Source organism: Muntiacus reevesi, chromosome 4 (assembly GCF_963930625.1).
Source record: "Muntiacus reevesi chromosome 4, mMunRee1.1, whole genome shotgun sequence".
Lineage (NCBI taxonomy): Eukaryota > Metazoa > Chordata > Mammalia > Artiodactyla > Cervidae > Muntiacus > Muntiacus reevesi.
This window is the reverse complement of record NC_089252.1, coordinates 152,747,735-152,766,161: the sequence shown is the minus strand read 5'-3', so window position 1 is coordinate 152,766,161 and position 18,427 is coordinate 152,747,735. Positions and strand designations below refer to the sequence as shown.

The 18,427-nt window shown below is 36.9% G+C and overlaps 1 protein-coding gene across 1 annotated transcript in view; it reads right to left on the bottom strand.

Annotated features, from left to right (window-relative positions):
• Window positions 1–3,739: 3,739 nt before the first annotated feature.
• Window positions 3,740–18,427, bottom strand: part of ADAMTS20 (ADAM metallopeptidase with thrombospondin type 1 motif 20) — a 194,942-nt gene continuing 180,254 nt past the window's right edge. The window contains exons 38-39 of the mRNA XM_065932168.1: window positions 8,465–8,569; window positions 3,740–5,253 (exon numbers count right to left, since the gene is read on the bottom strand). Coding sequence (XP_065788240.1) covers window positions 5,164–5,253; window positions 8,465–8,569 — 195 coding nt within the window. The 3' untranslated portion in view covers window positions 3,740–5,163. The remainder of the gene's footprint in view (window positions 5,254–8,464; window positions 8,570–18,427) is intronic.

Below are 18,427 nucleotides of genomic sequence, written 5' to 3'. Positions count from 1 at the left end.
ATGGAGAAATTGGATCTGTTCATGGGATTATAAAATGGAGCAACCACTTTGGAAAACAGCATGAAGCAGTATGGTGGGCCCTCAAAAAAATAAACACAGAACAACCATATTATCAATAATTCCACTTCTGGGTAAACACCCAAAAGAAAAGAGACCAGAGTCTCAAAGAAATTCTTGTACATCCATCTTGACAGAGCATTATTCACAATAGCTAAAACATGAAAGTAACCCAAATGTCCACTGACAGTTGAATGGATAAGCAATAGATGGTGTGCACAATGGAATATTATTAGCCTTAAAAATAGAAGGAAATTCTGATACATGCTACAATATGGATGAACATTAAGTAGGGAATTATTGTTTAATGGCACAATGTTTCAGATTTCCAAAATGAAGAGTTCTGAAGATGGATGGTGGCAATGGCTGAACAAATAATTAATGTACTGAATATCCCTAAACTGAGTTTTTTTTAATGGGTAAGGTGGTAAATATCATGTAATGCATATCTTACCACAATAAAAATGTTTAAGGAAAAATAATTTTTAACCTAACTTATGAACCTGACCTAGTGCCAAATTTTTATAGATTAATATTTCAGCTACAAAGTGAGAAAGATACTCCTAACAGCTCACATGTATAGTTACAACCATAATGTTCATAAAAAGTTTGTGATTTTCCCAAGGTCATAGAGCTTACATAAGCAGCAGAACTGGAGTGTAGAGCTTCAGAACCTGCTGTTTGTTCACCATAGGCCTTTGGGGATTATTTTCTATGTCTAGCATTAAAGAATATAGCTAAGTTAGCACTTTCTACCATTCAAGGCATATTCACAAACTATAGCCCATTTAATCTCATAATTTATATATTAGGTGGGCAAGCAGTGAAATTTTTCTTCCCACCATTTTACAATTTACAACATTGAGGTTAAAGTTGTGTGTTTATTATGAGACCCAAAAGATAGAAAATGCAAAATACATCAAAAACTCAGGCAGACTTAACTAAGAAACACTGTGAATGAAATCTTTTTGCTTTGTTTGGTAAACTGAACAGGTTTTGTGCATTAAAAGTGCTGATCTACTCCATTCCAGGACTGGAATTAAATACACAGTTAAATACTAAATAGTTTTGTTTCTTCTGGTTCAAAATGGCGGAGTAGAAGGACAGGCACTCATCTCCTGCTAGAGGATCAAAATCACAACTAACTGTTGAACAACCATCAACAGGAGGATGCTGGAACCTACTAAAAGACAAAGAATAAGCCTCAGCAAGATGGTAGGAGGGGGTAATCATGATAAAATCAAATCCCATACCTGCTGGATGGGTGACCCACAAACTGGAGAACAATAACACCAAAGAAGTCCTCCCACTGTTGTGAAGGTTTGGAACCACATGTCAGGCTTCCTAGCCTGGGGAAGGGACTGACAAGGCCGCTGGGAAACCCCAGGGAAGCTGACCTTGAAGGGCAAAGGGATTTGATTACAAAACTCCCACAGGACTGGGGCAAACAAAGACTCAAGTCTTGGAGGGCACAAACAAAACCTTGTGCACATCAAGACCCAGAGGAACGGAGCAATGACTGCTCAGGAGACCGAACCAAAACTACCAGCTAGTGTTGGAGGGTCTCCCGTGGAAGCCTGGGTCAGCAGGGACCCACCACAGGAACGGAAGGACTGGCAGCGGCTTTCTGGGAAGGTCCCCTTTGGCATAAACCCTGTTGGAGGTCACCATTACCCGACCATACAACCCTTAGATCCAAGAGCTGGGTTGCCTCAGACCAAAAAACTACTAGGGAGGCAGCTCAACCACACTCATCAGCAGATAACTGGATTGAGTTTTACTTGATTAAGTTTTCATTGTGAGTTTTACTATATAAGGCCCTCTCAACAGTTCAGTTCAGCCTCTCAGTCCTGTGAGGCTCTTTGCAACTCCATGGACTGCAACACTCCCGGAGCTTACTCTAACTCATGTCCATCGAGTCGGTGATGCCATCCAACCATCTCATCCTCTGTCGTCCCCTTCTCCTCCTGCCTTCAATCTTTCCCAGCATCAGGGTCTTTTCCAGTGAGTCAGTTCTTCCCATCAGGTGGCCAAAGTATTGGAGTTTCAGCTTCAGCATCAGTCCTTCCAATGAATATTCAAGACTGATTTCGCTTAGGATTGATTGGTTTGATCTGCTTGCAGTCCAAGGGACTCTCAAGAGTCTTCTCCAACGCCACAGTTCAAAAGCATCAGTTCTTTGGCACTCAGCCTTCTTTATGGTCCAATTCTCACATCCATACATGACTACTGGAAAAACCATAGCTTTGACTAGACAGATCTTTGTTGGCAAAGTAATGCCTCTGCTTTTTAATATGCTGTCTAGGTTGGTCATAGCTTTTCTTCCAAGGAGCAAGTGTCTTTTAATTCCATGGCTGCAGTCACCATCTGCAGTGATTTTTGAGCCCAAGTAAGTAAAGTCTGTCACTGTTTCCATTGTTTACCCGTCTATGTGCCATGAAATGATGGGACCAGATGCCATGATCTGTTTTTTGAATGTTGAATTTTAACACAGCTTTTTCACGATCCTCTTTCACTTTCATCAAGAGGCTCTTTAGTTCCTCTTTGATTATTGCCATAAAGGCAGTGTCATCTGCATGTCTAATGTTATTGCTATTTCTCCCAGCAATCTTGATTTCAGCTTGTGCTTCATCCAGCACAGCGTTTCTCATGATGTACTCTGCATATAAGTTAAATAAGCAGGGTGACAATATACAGCCTTGACGTACTCCTTTCCCGATTTGGAACCAGTCTGTTGTTCCTTGTCCGGTTCTAACTGTTGCTTCTTGACTTACATACAGATTTCTCAGGAGGCAGGTAAGGTGGTCTGGTATCCCCATCTCTTGAAGAATTTTCCACAGTTTGTTGTGATCCACATAGTCGAAGGCTTTATTGTAGCCAGTGAAGCAGAAATAGATGTTTTTTGGAACTCTCCTGCTTTTTCAATGATCCGATGGATGTTGGCAATTTGATCTCTGGTTCCTCTGCCTTTTCTAAAACCAACTTGAACATCTGGAAGTTCACGGTTCACATAGCGTTGAAGCCTGGCTTGGGGAATTTTGAGCATTACTTTGCTAGTGTGTGAGATGAGTGCAGTTTTGGTAGATAAATATAAATTCAAACAGTTGACTACTACTCTCTACCCCATCAGATAAAAAAAAAAAAGTTGACATGTCACTGAGTATGTAGATATTCTAATATTTGTACACAGAGGCAGTGATAATTTACATTTATTCCACCCCTTTAGAAAGCAGTACTTCGGCAATTTCTGATAAAGTTGAAGACAGGTGGACATAAAATCTTACTGTTCCCAAGGATCTTCTCCCTCCCTTAGGAGAAGATTGTGAGTCCTCATTCATTTCCATATATCTGGCCATCCTACCCTGTAGGGGAAGTATATTTCCCTGTCCCATTGCCTAGGATTTGGTCATGTGATTTAATCTGGCCAACTGAATATGAGTATACATGGTATCCCTTCTATAAACAGAAGCTTTTAAAGTCATCGCAAATTTCTGTCAGCCCCATGCCCACATTTCCATAAGGGTGTACAGTAGGCTGGAGCTATTTCCATCGAAACTGCAACAATTATAGTAAAATGTTTCAGAATTTCTGAAGTGATTTTCGAGTTATAGGCTTTTTTTGGTGAAGAATTCTATTTTTTCTTTTTTTTACATGTAAGGAAAATGAAAGCAAAGTCCCAATGTATCACACAAATATCTTTATTATTCAGATGCTTATAAATTATATGATTTTACTTATGAATAAAAACATTTCTAGAACATGTTATACATTTCATAATAATGTTTGAACTGGTTTCAGGCACATAGTGCAAAATACTTCTTTTCTGATACAGAGATCCCTAAATGTTTATTTAACCACATTGGTACAAAATTGCTTTAGTACCTTATATGGTACATCACACCCCTAATAGTTTGAAAAAGAAAAACTTTGTGGGTAAAACTATACACTACTATTTACTGGCAAAAAATTTATTATTAGATTCAGTTTTCTTGGTTTATAAAGTAGGTTGTCATAGAAAAATATTATCTATGATTCTTTTAAAATCAAATGGTTGTATAATACACAATTAAATTATTCGCCTAAAAAAGTCTCTTAATACCTGAGCATTTACTCATGAATAGTTAATTTTTATACTATCTTTCATGTTCTGGATTTGAGAGACCTCAGATATAAAATAATTTGAACACTCTAGTAGAAATTTTGCATATGTAAATATCATTTTATGTTTACCAAAATAGGCTCTTCCAAATGTCAATTTTTCTTAATCTTCTACTTGATTAATAAAATACAGTACAAAACTTTGAAAAAATAATTTTTTTAAGAGTAGACATATAGGCATATAAGTTATAAAGACATGATACAATATAAACATTTTAAAAACAATGTATTGCTCTTATAAGTACAATCAAATTAGAGGTAGGTGTTTTTAAGTGAAATTCTACTATATCATATCTTATTCTGTATTATACCCACAAAATTTCATGTTTACTATTTAACCCAACTACATACTTTAATTACAAAACTATACTATATTTTAGGATGATTTTTTGAAGCACCATAATGCACAATTAAAAATTAAAGGAAACATAAAACAAGGTATCTAAGCTGTATCAGTAGAAAGTATAATGGCTATGTACTTTTTTGATGTGACTATTGATTTGCTATTCTCCTGACAAATTCAATAATGTTTATGATTTAAGTTTGCTTTCCTAATTTTTACTTGCTCCATTTTAACAAGTAGAATAAACATTTCATTGTACAGTAGGATGTGAGCAGAGATTTACATGTGTGCTTACAGGCATAACATAATTCTGGTCCAGTGTAATCTGTTACCAGCAGTATTATCTTAGCACAATTCAAACATCCCTGTATGCCCAACCATAAATTATTTCATCCTTTTAAGGATCCTGACTAGAACCATGTATCGTTTGGTTTATTTCAAACGCCTTGAAAAATTAAGCAGTGACTGATTCCTCATGAGCATCCTAGAAAAAAGGCACAAATATTTTAGACATAAATCTCAGGAAGGAATAAAGAAACAAGCACCAGCTATTTGCAAGTTCCAGAGAATGTCTCCTCTTTGGGACACACTTTCCTTCTGAATGTTCACACTACTTGAATTGGGAGACCAGTAGTCATGTGAGGAATACACTTCCCACAGAACCCTCCACATCTGCCATAGACTTTGGTTCCATCCTGAAAATAGAAGAGGCAGAGATACAGGAGAATCTGTTACATGCTGGTATCTGTGTGTACAAGGCAGAAAAGCAAACACTTTGAACCATGTGGCTGAAATAATCAGCCAAGGTTTCCTATAACAATTACACTTGAGGTCAAAGATCATGCCATTTCAGGATTAGTTGAAATCTGTGGTCACAGGAATTAGAGAACCCGAGATTCATATTATCCACTTGATGATTATAAACCACACTCTATGTTAGACAATTCATTTCAATCCACATATTTTTCATCAAGGTATCTATTTGCTTCAGTGAGTTTATTAAAACCTCTCCCAACTTGTTGTCCAGTGTTTATCATCGACTGAATGAAAGAAAAGTACTTATGATTTGCCACTTCTGGGCATACACACTGAGGAAACCAGATCTGAAAGAGACACGTGCACCCCAATGTTCATCGCAGCACTGTTTATAATAGCCAGGACATGGAAGCAACCTAGATGCCCATCAGCATGGATAAGGAAGCTGTGGTACATATACACCATGGAATATTACTCAGCCATTAAAAAGAATTCATTTGAATCAGTTCTAATGAGATGGATGAAACTGGAGCCCATTATACAGAGTGAAGTAAGCCAGAAAGATAAAGACCAATACAGTATACTAACACATATATATGGAATTTAGAAAGATGGTATCAATAACCCTATATGCAAAACAGAAAAAGAGACACAGATGTACAGAACAGACTTTTGGACTCTGTAGGAGAACGCAAGGGTGGGATGTTCTGAGAGAATAGCATTGAAACAAGTATACTATCAAGGGTGAAACAGATCACCAGCCCAGGTTGGATGCATGAGACAAGTGCTTGGGGCTGGTGCACTGGGAAGACCCAGAGGGATCAGGTGGAGAGGCAGGTGGGAGCGGGGATCGGGATGGGGAACACATGTAAATCCATGGCTGATTCGTGTCAATGTATGGCAAAAACCGCTACAATATTGTAAAGTGATTAGCCTCCAACTAATAAAAATAAATGGAAAAAAAAAGAAAAAAAAATGAAACAAAACAAAACAAAAACTTATATGAGATTAGAAAGAAAAGATTCTCATAGACTAAATAAAAGAAGGATTTTATGCAAACTTGACCTTAACTTCAAACATTCTCCTGGAAGCATTAGAAACACAGCTTGAAGAAAATATAAAAGGTGATAGAATGGAGGGAAAAAACTGGATTGAAAGTAATAATTATAATTAGACACAGAGACAGACACAACTTAACGACTAAACAACAACAAAAAGGAGATTCTTCTTTTATTTTTGAAAAGCAGAGCTGCTAACTGAGGAATGGGTGGGCAGAGGCTGGTGGAGGAAGTGATGAGAACAGGATAGATTTTCTCTCCAGACTGTCTTCCACCTTTAGGTCCAAAAGTCAAAAGGCCTTTTGATCGGATGAAACAAAAATAGTTTGAACTCCTATGGTTTCTGAAGAAGATAAGTTTTGCTTTATTTATGTTTTTGTTTTTTTAATCTAAGGAGGGAGGATAGAAAAGGAAACTGGGTTCCTGAAACTTTTGAGGATAAAGAATGTTTTGAGATCAGGGGCTTTTGAAGTTGCCTCTTCTTTCAGAGGCTTTCTATACTCTAGAGAATCTGAGTAAACAAAGAGGATGGCAGTAAAAATTCCAATTTATATACATTCCTGTTCTCAAATGGATTAAGTAAACCCCTAATCTTGTTTAAATTTACTAGGAAATGAAAATATGTGTTCATTTCCATAAGTACATTTGGGTTTCATAAGTCAGAGTTTCACACCATGCATCAGATCTCAGGAAATACCTTCATGCGCAAAATCTTTGATTGAGGGAGAAATTCTCAATTAAGTAAACAAATAGTCTTTACAATAAAACTTAAATAGACATGAAAGGAATGGTTGTACTAAATATTCATTTTTACTGCTGCCCGTGGCCAGCTGTCATTTAACCAGAAGATACCTAACAACTAGATAAAGTTAGAATATCTCATTGCACTAAATTTTATGCCTGCTCAGAACACATTTTAACTAAGTAATTGATTTATTTCCATTCTTCTACCCAAAAGGATGAGACCTAAATTTGCCAAATAAATATTTAGAAATAAATAGCCATTTTAAAAGCCTACTGTTTACCCATGTGATAGAAATAATAAAAATCGAAATTCTTTAATTATTAAACACAATTTCATAATAGTCAGAAATAAACTATTTTAAGGTCTGCAAATATCAGAAAATTGAATTTCATTTACAAGTAGTATTCATATATAGGAATGAAGTCACTTTTAGCAAAAGAAAGAAAAATTATAAAACCTTGGAGTAGACAGGGACTGTTGATGGTACTGATTTAAATGGTGCAATATAGATGAGAACACAAATTATAACACAGATTCTGATTTAATGTAGATAGAGTCATGCTATCTAAGGTGTGGTGATTCTAAGTACCAGGAGCCATCTCATAAATTTTATGTGCTAGCACACTACACCAGCACCAAAATTAGGAGGATAATACATTAGATAATACATGTGCTATAGGTAAAAATAAAATCCCAGTGCACTAACCCTGATTGCCCTGAATCATGCATCGAACGTGGATTGGCGAACTATTTCACACATGGTAGTATACATATTTCAATGCTATTCTCTCAAATCATGACAATGTTTTCTAAATAATGATAGATAAGGAAAATATTCATACAACCATAAAAATATTCCTAATTCTTGAAGAAACTATAAAGGATGTTTGTTAAATGACAAATGACTCCATCACTAAATCACTAAATCAAAGCAGTGAGGTAAATAAACCAAAAATTTACCTTTCACTTTGAAGTATTAAAACATAAAAGTCTTTAATAATTAGAGTATAGCTAAAAAGACTACCTCTTTGTGAAGCTCCATGTTTCAAGCCATTAGCCCCAAACTTGAACTACTTAAATCTATATGCTCTGGCACTTGATTTCATGTACAGATACCTATAGCCTAAACATGAATGTGAATATATATAAAACCTCCATAAGCACATGAATAAAAATGAACCCCATTCCATAATTTCATTAGTTATACCTCGTCATAATGTAACATACTGCATTATACGAAAATTAGTCATTAACTTCATATAATTCTGAATTTAAGGTAGAGGAATTTAACAGTACTTCACAGCACAGAAGTATTTCAGACAGGCTTTTTGGTCCAGCAGGACTTACCTGTGATCTGTGAATGATCACAGAGGCATAACTGCCCTGAGCCAGCCACTTTGCTGTACTGGATATCTTCATCCCAGTTCCTGCCAAATTAATGCTGAACTGTCCCTGGATTATAAATAAAAAATAAAAATAAAAAAGACCAGATGGAATTAGCATAAAATATTTAAGCATGTACTTGGTTGGAAACACATGAATTGGCATGATCTAAAAAACTTGCTTTCCTAGATTCTTTAGAAAATGAAAGAAGATTGATACAAACCATACACTTTCTTACACTAAAGGAATGAACAAGCTAAAGAGTTTTTAAACTGACTACAAATAAATCTTTTCAATTACGAGGGACAACTGAAATAAAGCCAGATAGTGTTATTTGTTGAAAAGTGATTCTGTCCAGTCCTAGGACTCTAGTGATTGACAGTTAGAGCTTATATTCCTGTCGCATCAGCAACAGCAAGTCTAGACAGAAAGGGCGTCATAGGGACTGGTACCAGACTAGCACTTATCCAGTTTCAATTTTTGACTCCTCACTGCTAACTTCCCTATTTAATGTATTTCCTTCTGTTACTGTGGCCTTACATCTATCACACAAAAGCTATTGAATATGGTATTGTGGTCCCAGCTATCACATCCTTTTAAGTCCCCAAAAGTGTTATGCAGATGTGTGATGCCACATGAATTACAGACATAGTGTGTGAGCCCCCTAGTGGCATTATGATCTAATTATTTTCAAGACACAAGAACCATTTTATGTCAAAATATTCTAGACTATCACTGCTAAAAACTACACTTTAAATATCTGTTAAGTAAGAGAGTGCATGACTAAAATGGGTAAAATTTGTGGCATTTATGTATATGATCTCACAGTACAGAATCACAAAAGGAAAAGCTGAAGTATCTAATGAATGCTAATTAAGCCTATACCAATGTTCAATATACATATAGATTTAAAGCAATATTAGGACAATCTTAGATCATATCACAATATTCCATGGCCTAGGGCACAGGAATCTTGAACAAAACTGTGACAAAACATTAAGGGTTATGTTACGTGACTGGAAATATTATTTTTCATGAAAGCAAAAGTAAAATAGATTTCACGTATATTTGTAATATAAATTACTACAATTGCTAAAAATTATGCATCAATTCAGTTTATTAAGTTATATTTCTTATCAATCACATACTTATTTAAAAATCAAAATAGATTCAAATGTATTTATAATACAATGATAATATATGCAAAATTTTCCCCAAAACAGAAATAATTTGTTCTAGATAAATTCTAAAGAAAGTTTATTATTATATACATCATTTGGTTATGGAATTTAAAATACCTATAAGTTTGCTTCTCTGATGTAATCCTAGAGTTCAAAAGAAGACCTAGGAACCCAGTGTGTGTGAGCACAACTCAGTCATGTCCAGCTCTTTGCAACCCCATGGAGTATAGCCGTCCAGACTCCTCTGTCCATGGGGATTCTCCAGGCAAGAATCCTGGAATGAGCTGCCATGCCCTTCTCCAGGGGATCTTCCCAACCCAGGAATAGAACCCAGGTCTCCTGCATTGCACGCAGAATCTTTACTGTCTGAGCCATCAGGAAGGCCCATTCAGGTACTCAGTAAGTGTTTTTAAATGGATGAATTAAGCGTAACATTATAAATATTAAATTTTAGCATCATAAAAGTTAATATATAAATACATATCTAAACCCTTTATACTTGTGATAATGAATGACGTTAACACTAGACACATCAGAAGTTTATATTAGTAAATATTTAAATTAAAACTAATTCTAAGGATATATTCTACTATTTTATACTTACTCATCTGATACAGATTTTGGACTAAATACTTAATCCCACATTAACTCATAAGTCAGCTTCTTACCAAATAAAAGAAAAGGAAATATATTCTGTGAAGTAGCTTTCCTGTAACTAATCATTTATGGCACTCTCGTTGTGTTATGCAGTATTTTCACATCTTAATATACATCATTTACCTCCCTGCTCAGTGTTGCTGGGAAGCATTCAAATGTATATACACTGGAAGTGAAAGGAAAAAAATTCAACTGAGTAATGAGAGATTCAAGTGGTCATTAGCACAATCAGTTGGGTCTAGAAATATCTATTGCTTCATTTCTCCAGATTAATTTTCAAGAGCTTTGTTTACGTCTTTAGTCCTTCTTCAAAAGTTACATAATTATATCAAGAAGTAGAAAAACAGTTCATCTGAAACTGGGGATGATATCAATTGAGGTAAAAATACATTTCACTCATTTGTTCAAACCTGAGTGGCAGACTTGGTGTCAAGTAGCCACAGGAGTGGAAAGGTCATTCCTTATCCCCATTCCCAAGAAGGGCAGTACTAAAGAATGTTCAAACCACTAAACAATTGCACTCATCTCCCATGCTAGTCAGGTTATGCTTAAAATCCTGCATGCTAGGCTTCAGCATTATGTGCACCAAGAACTTCCAGATGTTCAAGCTGGGTTTAGAAAAGGCAGAGGAACCAGAGACCAAATTGCCAACATTTGCTGGATCACAGAGAAAGCAAGGGAATTCTAGAAAAACATCTACCTCTGTTTCATTGACTACACTAAAGCCTTCAACTGTGTGGATAATAGCAAACTGGAAAACTCTTAAAGAGACAGGAATACCAGACCATCTTACCTGTCTCCTGAGAAACCTGTATGCTGGTCAAGAAGCAACAGTTCGAATCTTGTACAGAACAACTGACTGGTTCAAGATTGAGAAAGGAGTATGACAAGACCTATTTACTGTCACCTTGTTTATTTAACTTATAAGCTAAGCACATGTGAGAAATGCTGGGTTGGATGAGTTACAAGCTGAAATCAAGATTGCCAGGAGAAATATCAACAATCTCAGATATGCAGATGACACCACTCTAATAGCAGAAAGTGAAGAGGAACTAAACAATCTCTTGATGAGGGTGAAGGAGAAGAGTGAAAAGGCTGGCTTAAAATGAAATATATAAAAAACTAAGATCATAGCAACCGGCCCATCACTTCATGGCAAACAGAAGGGGAAAAGGTGGAAGCAGTGACTGATTTCCTCTTCTTAGGCTCTAAAATCACTGCAGACGGTGACTGAAGCCATGAAATCAGAAGACAGCTGCTTCTTGGCAGGAAAGCTATGATAAACCTAGCCAGTGTATTAAAAAGCATAGACACCACTTTGTCAACAAAGGTTCATACAGTCAAGACTATGGTCTTTCTAGTAGTCATATATGGTTGTGAGAGCTGGACCATAAGGAAGGCAGAGTTTCGAAGAATTGATGTTTTTGAACTGTGGTGCTGGAGAAGATTTGAGAGTATCTTGGACAGCAAGGAGAACAAACCAGTCAATATTAAAGGAAATAAACCCTGAATACTCATTGGAAAAGACCCTGATGCTTGGAAAGATTTAAGGCAGAAGGAGAAGAGGGCGACAGGATGAGATGGTTGGATGGATCACCAATGTGATGGACATGAACGTGGGAAAATTCTGGGAGATGCTGACGGACAAGCAAGCCTGATGTGCTGCAGTCCATGGGGTCGCAAAGAGTCAGACACAACTTGGGGACTGAACAACAACAACTATGGGAGTACAGAGAAAGGTCTTAGTCTTGATCTGAGAAGGGAAGCATAGATTGGTGGTTGCCAGAGGTAGAAATCAAGGGGAAGGGAAGTGTGTGAGGGTGGACAAAAAAGAAAACCTTCTAGTGACAAGATAAATCACAAGTGGAAGGTAAGGTGATTCAAAAGAACTAAGAATTCAACAAAAAGGAATGTCTTCCTTGAATAATTAACATCAAAAAGGAAAATATACTTATGGATACAGAGGGAAAGCATAGAAATAGATGCAAGCTTTAAAGTTCCACTTCTTTGACTGACTGCTTGGTTCGTATGTCCCCATTATGTCATTAGGTTTTACATTTTAAAGTTTGTTCCACCTGTTTTACTATGAAAGGGGTCTATAAATCTAACGCAATTCCAAAAAGAGAACTGATTCTAAAATTTATGTAAATTTATATTTATATTTCTTTTATAAAGAAACTAAAACAAGTTTGAAAAAAAAGAATAAAGTTAAAGGACCCATACTACCTTGTTTTAACATTTAGTATAAAGCTATCACTGAAGAAGGGCATGGCAACCCACTTTAGGATTCTTGCGTGGAGAACCCCAAGGACAGCCTGGGGGGCTTCAGTCCATACGGATGCAAAGAGCCAGACACAGTTGAGCCAGACATAACTTAGCACACATGTGAACATAAAGCTGTCACAGGTGGTGCTAGTGTTAAAGAACCTGCCTGCCAATGCAGGAGATAGAAGAGATGTGGGTTTAACCCCTGGGTCAGGAAGATCTCCTGGAGGAAGAAACAGCAACACGCTCCAGTATTCTTGCCTGGAAAATTCTATGGACAGAGGAGCCTGGCAGGCTATGGTCCATGGGGCCAAAGAGTCGGATGCAACTGAGCACACACACACATCCACACACAAACATAAAGCTCTCATCACCAAGACAGTGCTGTGATGGTGGAGAGACATATGTCGCTCAATGGATCAGAACAGAGTCAGAAATAGACTCACACAAATACATCCAATTGACTTCTTTTGGCCACACCACACGGCAAGTGGAATCTTAATTCCCTAAGATTGAACCTGTATCCACTGCATTGGAAGCACAGATTCTTAACCACTGAACCCCCAAGGAAGTCCCCTCCAATTGATTTTTGACAAAGGTGGAAAGGAGAGAAATAACTGCCTTCTCAACAAATGATATTAGGAGAACCGGATGTCTATAGGCAAAACTCTTCCAACTTTATTCAAAACTAGTTCAAAATCAATCATAGGTCTAGATGTAAAACATACAACTATAAACTTTTTTAAGAAAACACAGCAGAAGATCTTTGTAACTTGGACTAAGTCAAAGAGTTCTTAAATATGACATTAAATGTCATAAAGGGAAAAAACGGTAAATTTGAATTCATTAAACTTTAAAACCTCCACTTTGTGTAAGACACATAAGAAAAAGAAGAGATAAGGTCCAGACCATGAGCGAAACATTTGCAAACATTATACACAACAAAAGATTTGTATCCAGACTATATACAGAACTCTCAGGACTTCACTGGTAGTACAATGGATAAGAATCTGCCTGCCAAAGCAGATGTAGAAAGATTCGATCCTTGGTGTAGGAAGATCCCACACGCCGTGGGGCAACAAAGCCCATGCACTTAGAGCCCATACTCCACGACAAGAGAAACCACTGCAATGGGAGGAACACACACCACAACTAGAGAGGAGACCCTGTCCCCACAGCTAGAGAAAGCTGGTGAGCAGCAAGAAAGACCCAGGGAAGCCAAAAATTAATTAACTAATTTTAAATAGGAACTGTCAAAACCATAAACATTAATGAACAATTAGGAAACAAAAAACTCAATTTTCTAGATGAGAAAAGACTTGAATATACACTTCACCAAAGAGGATACTCAGACGACAAATAAGCACATGAAAGATGCTGAACATTATTAGTGAAATATAAATTAAAACTACAAAAAAGATATCACTGCAGATGCGGAAACAAAAAACTTCACAATACTAAGTGCTGACAAAGAAGAAAAACAACTAGAAATTTAATCTTTGCTGATGGGAATTAAAAAATGGTACAGTCACTATATCAAACAGTTTGGATGGGGGCGGGTAGGGGGGAGGTCCAAGAGGGCAGGGATATATGTATACTCATGACTGATTCACATGGCTGTACAGAGGAAAACAATACAACATTGTAGAGCAGTTATTCTCCAATTAAAAATAAATTAAAACAACAAAAATAGTTTCCTATAAAGTTAAACATCCATACAGCATATGACTCTACAGTCTCACTCATAGGCATTTCTCCCAGAGAAATGAAAATACATGCTCACACAAAAACCTGTACACAAATGTGCATATCCGCTCTATCCATAATTTCCAAAATCTATAAACAACCCATTTTCTTCCAACAAATGAACACTATAGGATAACTGTATGCCATCTGAGTGATGGAACCATGCTTAGCAATGAAAAAGAACAAAGTACTGACACATGCAGCATGCAAAAAGACAGATGGACCTCAAAAGCATTACGGTGACCGATGTAATGAGAAGGAGGCCAATCTCAATAGGTTACACACCGTGTGACTTCATTTCTATGACATTTCTATGTCATCCCAGAAAATGCAAAACTAAAGCAATGGAGAAAAGATCAGTGTTTACCAGGAGGTACGTGGGAGGGAGGAACTGACTCCATGGAGGAAGTATGAGGGAGTTGTTCTATATTCAGATCATGGTGATAACAACATGAATTTGCATATATGTTTAAAACTGTATACTAATAAAGGCAATTTTACTATTATCTTTTTTCAACTTAAAATGTGAATGGGTATAACATCTAAAGAAAAAAAAAATTCCAGTTGACTTGAAAACAAAACCCAACTACATTCTATAGGTAAGAAACACATTTCAAACAGAGGGACTCAGAAAAGCCAAAATTAAAAGTATGTGCGGCAGTGAAGAGAGGAGTCAACTGTGTTGACTTAAGGTGATCGTCTTTAAAAACAATTAAGATAAATTAATTAAATTTTTAAAAAGTATGTGCAAGACTATAAGGACTTCCCAAGTGGTGCCAGAGCTAAAGAACCTGCCTGCCAATGCAGAGAGACATAAGAGACGTGGGTTCAATCCTTGGGTTGAGAAGATACCCTGGAAAAGGGCATGGCAACCCACTCCAGTAGTCTTGTGTGGAAAATCCCATGGACAGAGGAGCCTGGTGGGTTCCAGTCCATAGGTTGCAAAGAGTTGCACACGACAAGGTGACTTTGCACACACACCTGCATGCAAGAGTATACCTGGAAAATGGGCATAAAAAGAGAGCAAGTGTAGCAAATACTGATAATGTAAAATAGAATTCAAGTCTGAAATCAGGAAAACATGACAAACAAGTGCTAAAAACCATGATCCACAATGAAGATATAACACATGAATATTATACATCAAGTAACACAGCTACTTTTATGAAACAAAACTACAGGAGATGAAAGGAGACATAGGCAGAAACACCCTAATAAGAGAAAATTATAATATACCACTTTTAGCAACAAGATAGATCAAGAGGACAAGAATAAGCAGAAAGAGGACCTAAGCAATATAATCAAAAGGGTAAGCAAATATATCTAACTCGACACATTATAATAAAGAATACACATTCAAAATATTTAAAAACTGGTTCCAAATACTCAAAACGTATGCTGGCCATGATCCTTTGGCACTGGGTATTTCTCCTGCTCTTGTGTAATCAATATTAATTACAAAATAGATAAAGAGATACACATTGGGGATTTCTCTTTTTTGTGACTCTGTGAAAAGTACTAAACATTTTACTTCACTTCACTTTTGATATGTGTATTCTATAGTCACATCACACTCCTTAACTTCATCTTATATTACAACATGGCAAAGTTTATTTTCTCTAAAGATTGCCATGTGTGTCCATTCTCTTTTTAACATTTATGTCCTGGGGTGCCCCTATCATATGCAAACACAGAGGATGTGGTTTTGATGAATGCTAAACAACAGAATAAGTTCTTTCTGTGACATGAAACATCTGGAGAGTATTCATGAAAATGTTGTATAAATTAACACAGAATCTGGTTTATATATTTGACAGAATATCTTCAAGAATACTGGGCAGTTTGTATTCTTAGTAACAGTAACTTCAAGCAATTGCATACAGACTGGAAAAAAAAAACAATGGGCATATCTTTCTTTGACAGCACATACCTATGCCTAATAACATCTAATTTTGGAAATAAAGCTTTGTGTTCCAGAAATGCCTAGAGAACTCTGTGGGGAAGACATCTCACCTTGATGAACAGGAGGAGCATTTTATTACTATAATGATTCTGCCTTTGACTTTCTCTAGGATCTTAGACAGGTTGTTGACAGAGAATGTTTCTTTCTCCAACTGTAAACTGGGGTTACCTAGTTTATAACTACAAAACTTTCTCAAGATATTGTATGGGAAAATGACCATTTATTACTTATTTGTGTATCAGTCTCCTGTGAATTTTATTGATGTCTCATTGACCAGGGGCTTCCGAGGTGGTGCAGGGGTTAAGAATCTGCAAGAGATGCAAGAGACAAGGGTTCAGTATCTGAGTTGAGAAGATCCCTGGAGAAGGAAATGACAACTCAATCCAACATTCTTTCCTGGAAAATCCCATGGACAGAGGAGCCTGGCAGGGTATAGTCCATGGGATCACAAAGAGTCGGACACAACTGAGCGACTGAGCACAGCTATAAAGGTTGGTTTACAACTCTCTGTGTGAACATACATCATACATCTTCTCATTTGCCAGACCTTATTCAATTCAACATGTTATAAAAAGGACCAGATTTCCAGAACTTCATGATCTTCCCAAAATGATGGTACCTTGTAGCAGACTCTTCACATCTCTAGGAGTCATCTTCAATTTCCTTCTCTCTGATCATATCAAGTATATTACTGGAAGGAAGAGACTAGAAGGAAAATGGATTATTGGACAAAGCTGACCAGTCTTGACGTGACTTGATCATTAGAGAATGAATAATCTCCATTTAAAAGAGTCAAAATGGAAATGTTATTTAAAAATACGTATGTGAGGGAAAAGATTGTTTAGAGCAGTAAAAGTTTTAGATTGCACATCCTTGACCTTAGAACAGGTGTTCAAAGAGATGCAATATAAAACTTCAGAAGGGGAAGTTCATCAGGGGAAACAGTCCTGGGAAGAGAACTAAATAAAAGGTGTAGGTCAGAGAGTCATCGTCTTGGAGGGAGACCAACTGTTTGGTAGACCAACATGAGTGAAGGAGAGAAAGAGAAGAATGGACATGAATCAAGCTAACCAGGCTCAAAGATTGAGTGAGAACTTGAGATTCCTCTGAAAAGTTATCTACCTTAAAAAATAGACCCAAGAGAGGGAGCACTTTTGGAATGGCAATTTGAAGAGACCTGTGGACTAAAGAGTGAAACATAGGGAACCATAGGAATAGAGGGGAATTTCCTCAACTCAACTTGATAAAGAGCACATACCAAAAATCGGTAGCCAACAATACAGTTAATGATGGAAGTTTGAATGCTTTCCCCCTAAGATCAGAAACAATAAAAGCATATTCACTATCGCCACTCTTCAAAATGCTAGAAGTTACAGACATATGTACTAATATAATTCTACCTATATAATAGACCAAAAAAGACAAAAACTATGGAAAGGAAGACTAGATTAGTGGTTGCTAGGGGATAAGGTGAAGCTGGCGGTGCAAGGGGAGTAGTTGTCATTATAAAAGTCCTTGTGATGAAAATGTTCTGTATCTTGATGTAGTGATGTCAACATCCTAGTTGCAATATTATACTATAATCCTATAAGATGTTACCATTTGGCAATACTGGGTACATGGGATCCCTGAATTATTCCTTAGAGCCACATGTCAACAGTTATCTCAAAACAAAATGTTTCATTTCAAGCATTAAAAAATTATAAAATACAACAACCATTTAAATTCTCTTGAAATTGTCCTAAGGTTATGCAACAATTGGAGAAACATTTATTTAAGAAAATCTATGAAATCTAGGTTAGAAGAGTAAGCATCTATGACATTTGAACCATGACCTGTCTATGACCTGTCCTCTCTTTCCCCCACCTCAGCAAGATGATAGCTCCACTCTTCATGGGTACAGCTAAGAACAGAGGACTTTATTTCCCCCAGCTAGCTGTTAGGGATAAGCTTTCTCCCAGGGCAGCAGGGGGCAGCTGAGACACCAGCACTCATCTCACACAGCTCTGTGCTACAGAAGCTGAATCAGAGGTAAGAACTACAGAGATCTGAAGCTCCTTTCCGTCACTCAGTCCTAACTCATAGATCAGGAGATCTGCCCCAGGTATGGTAGGC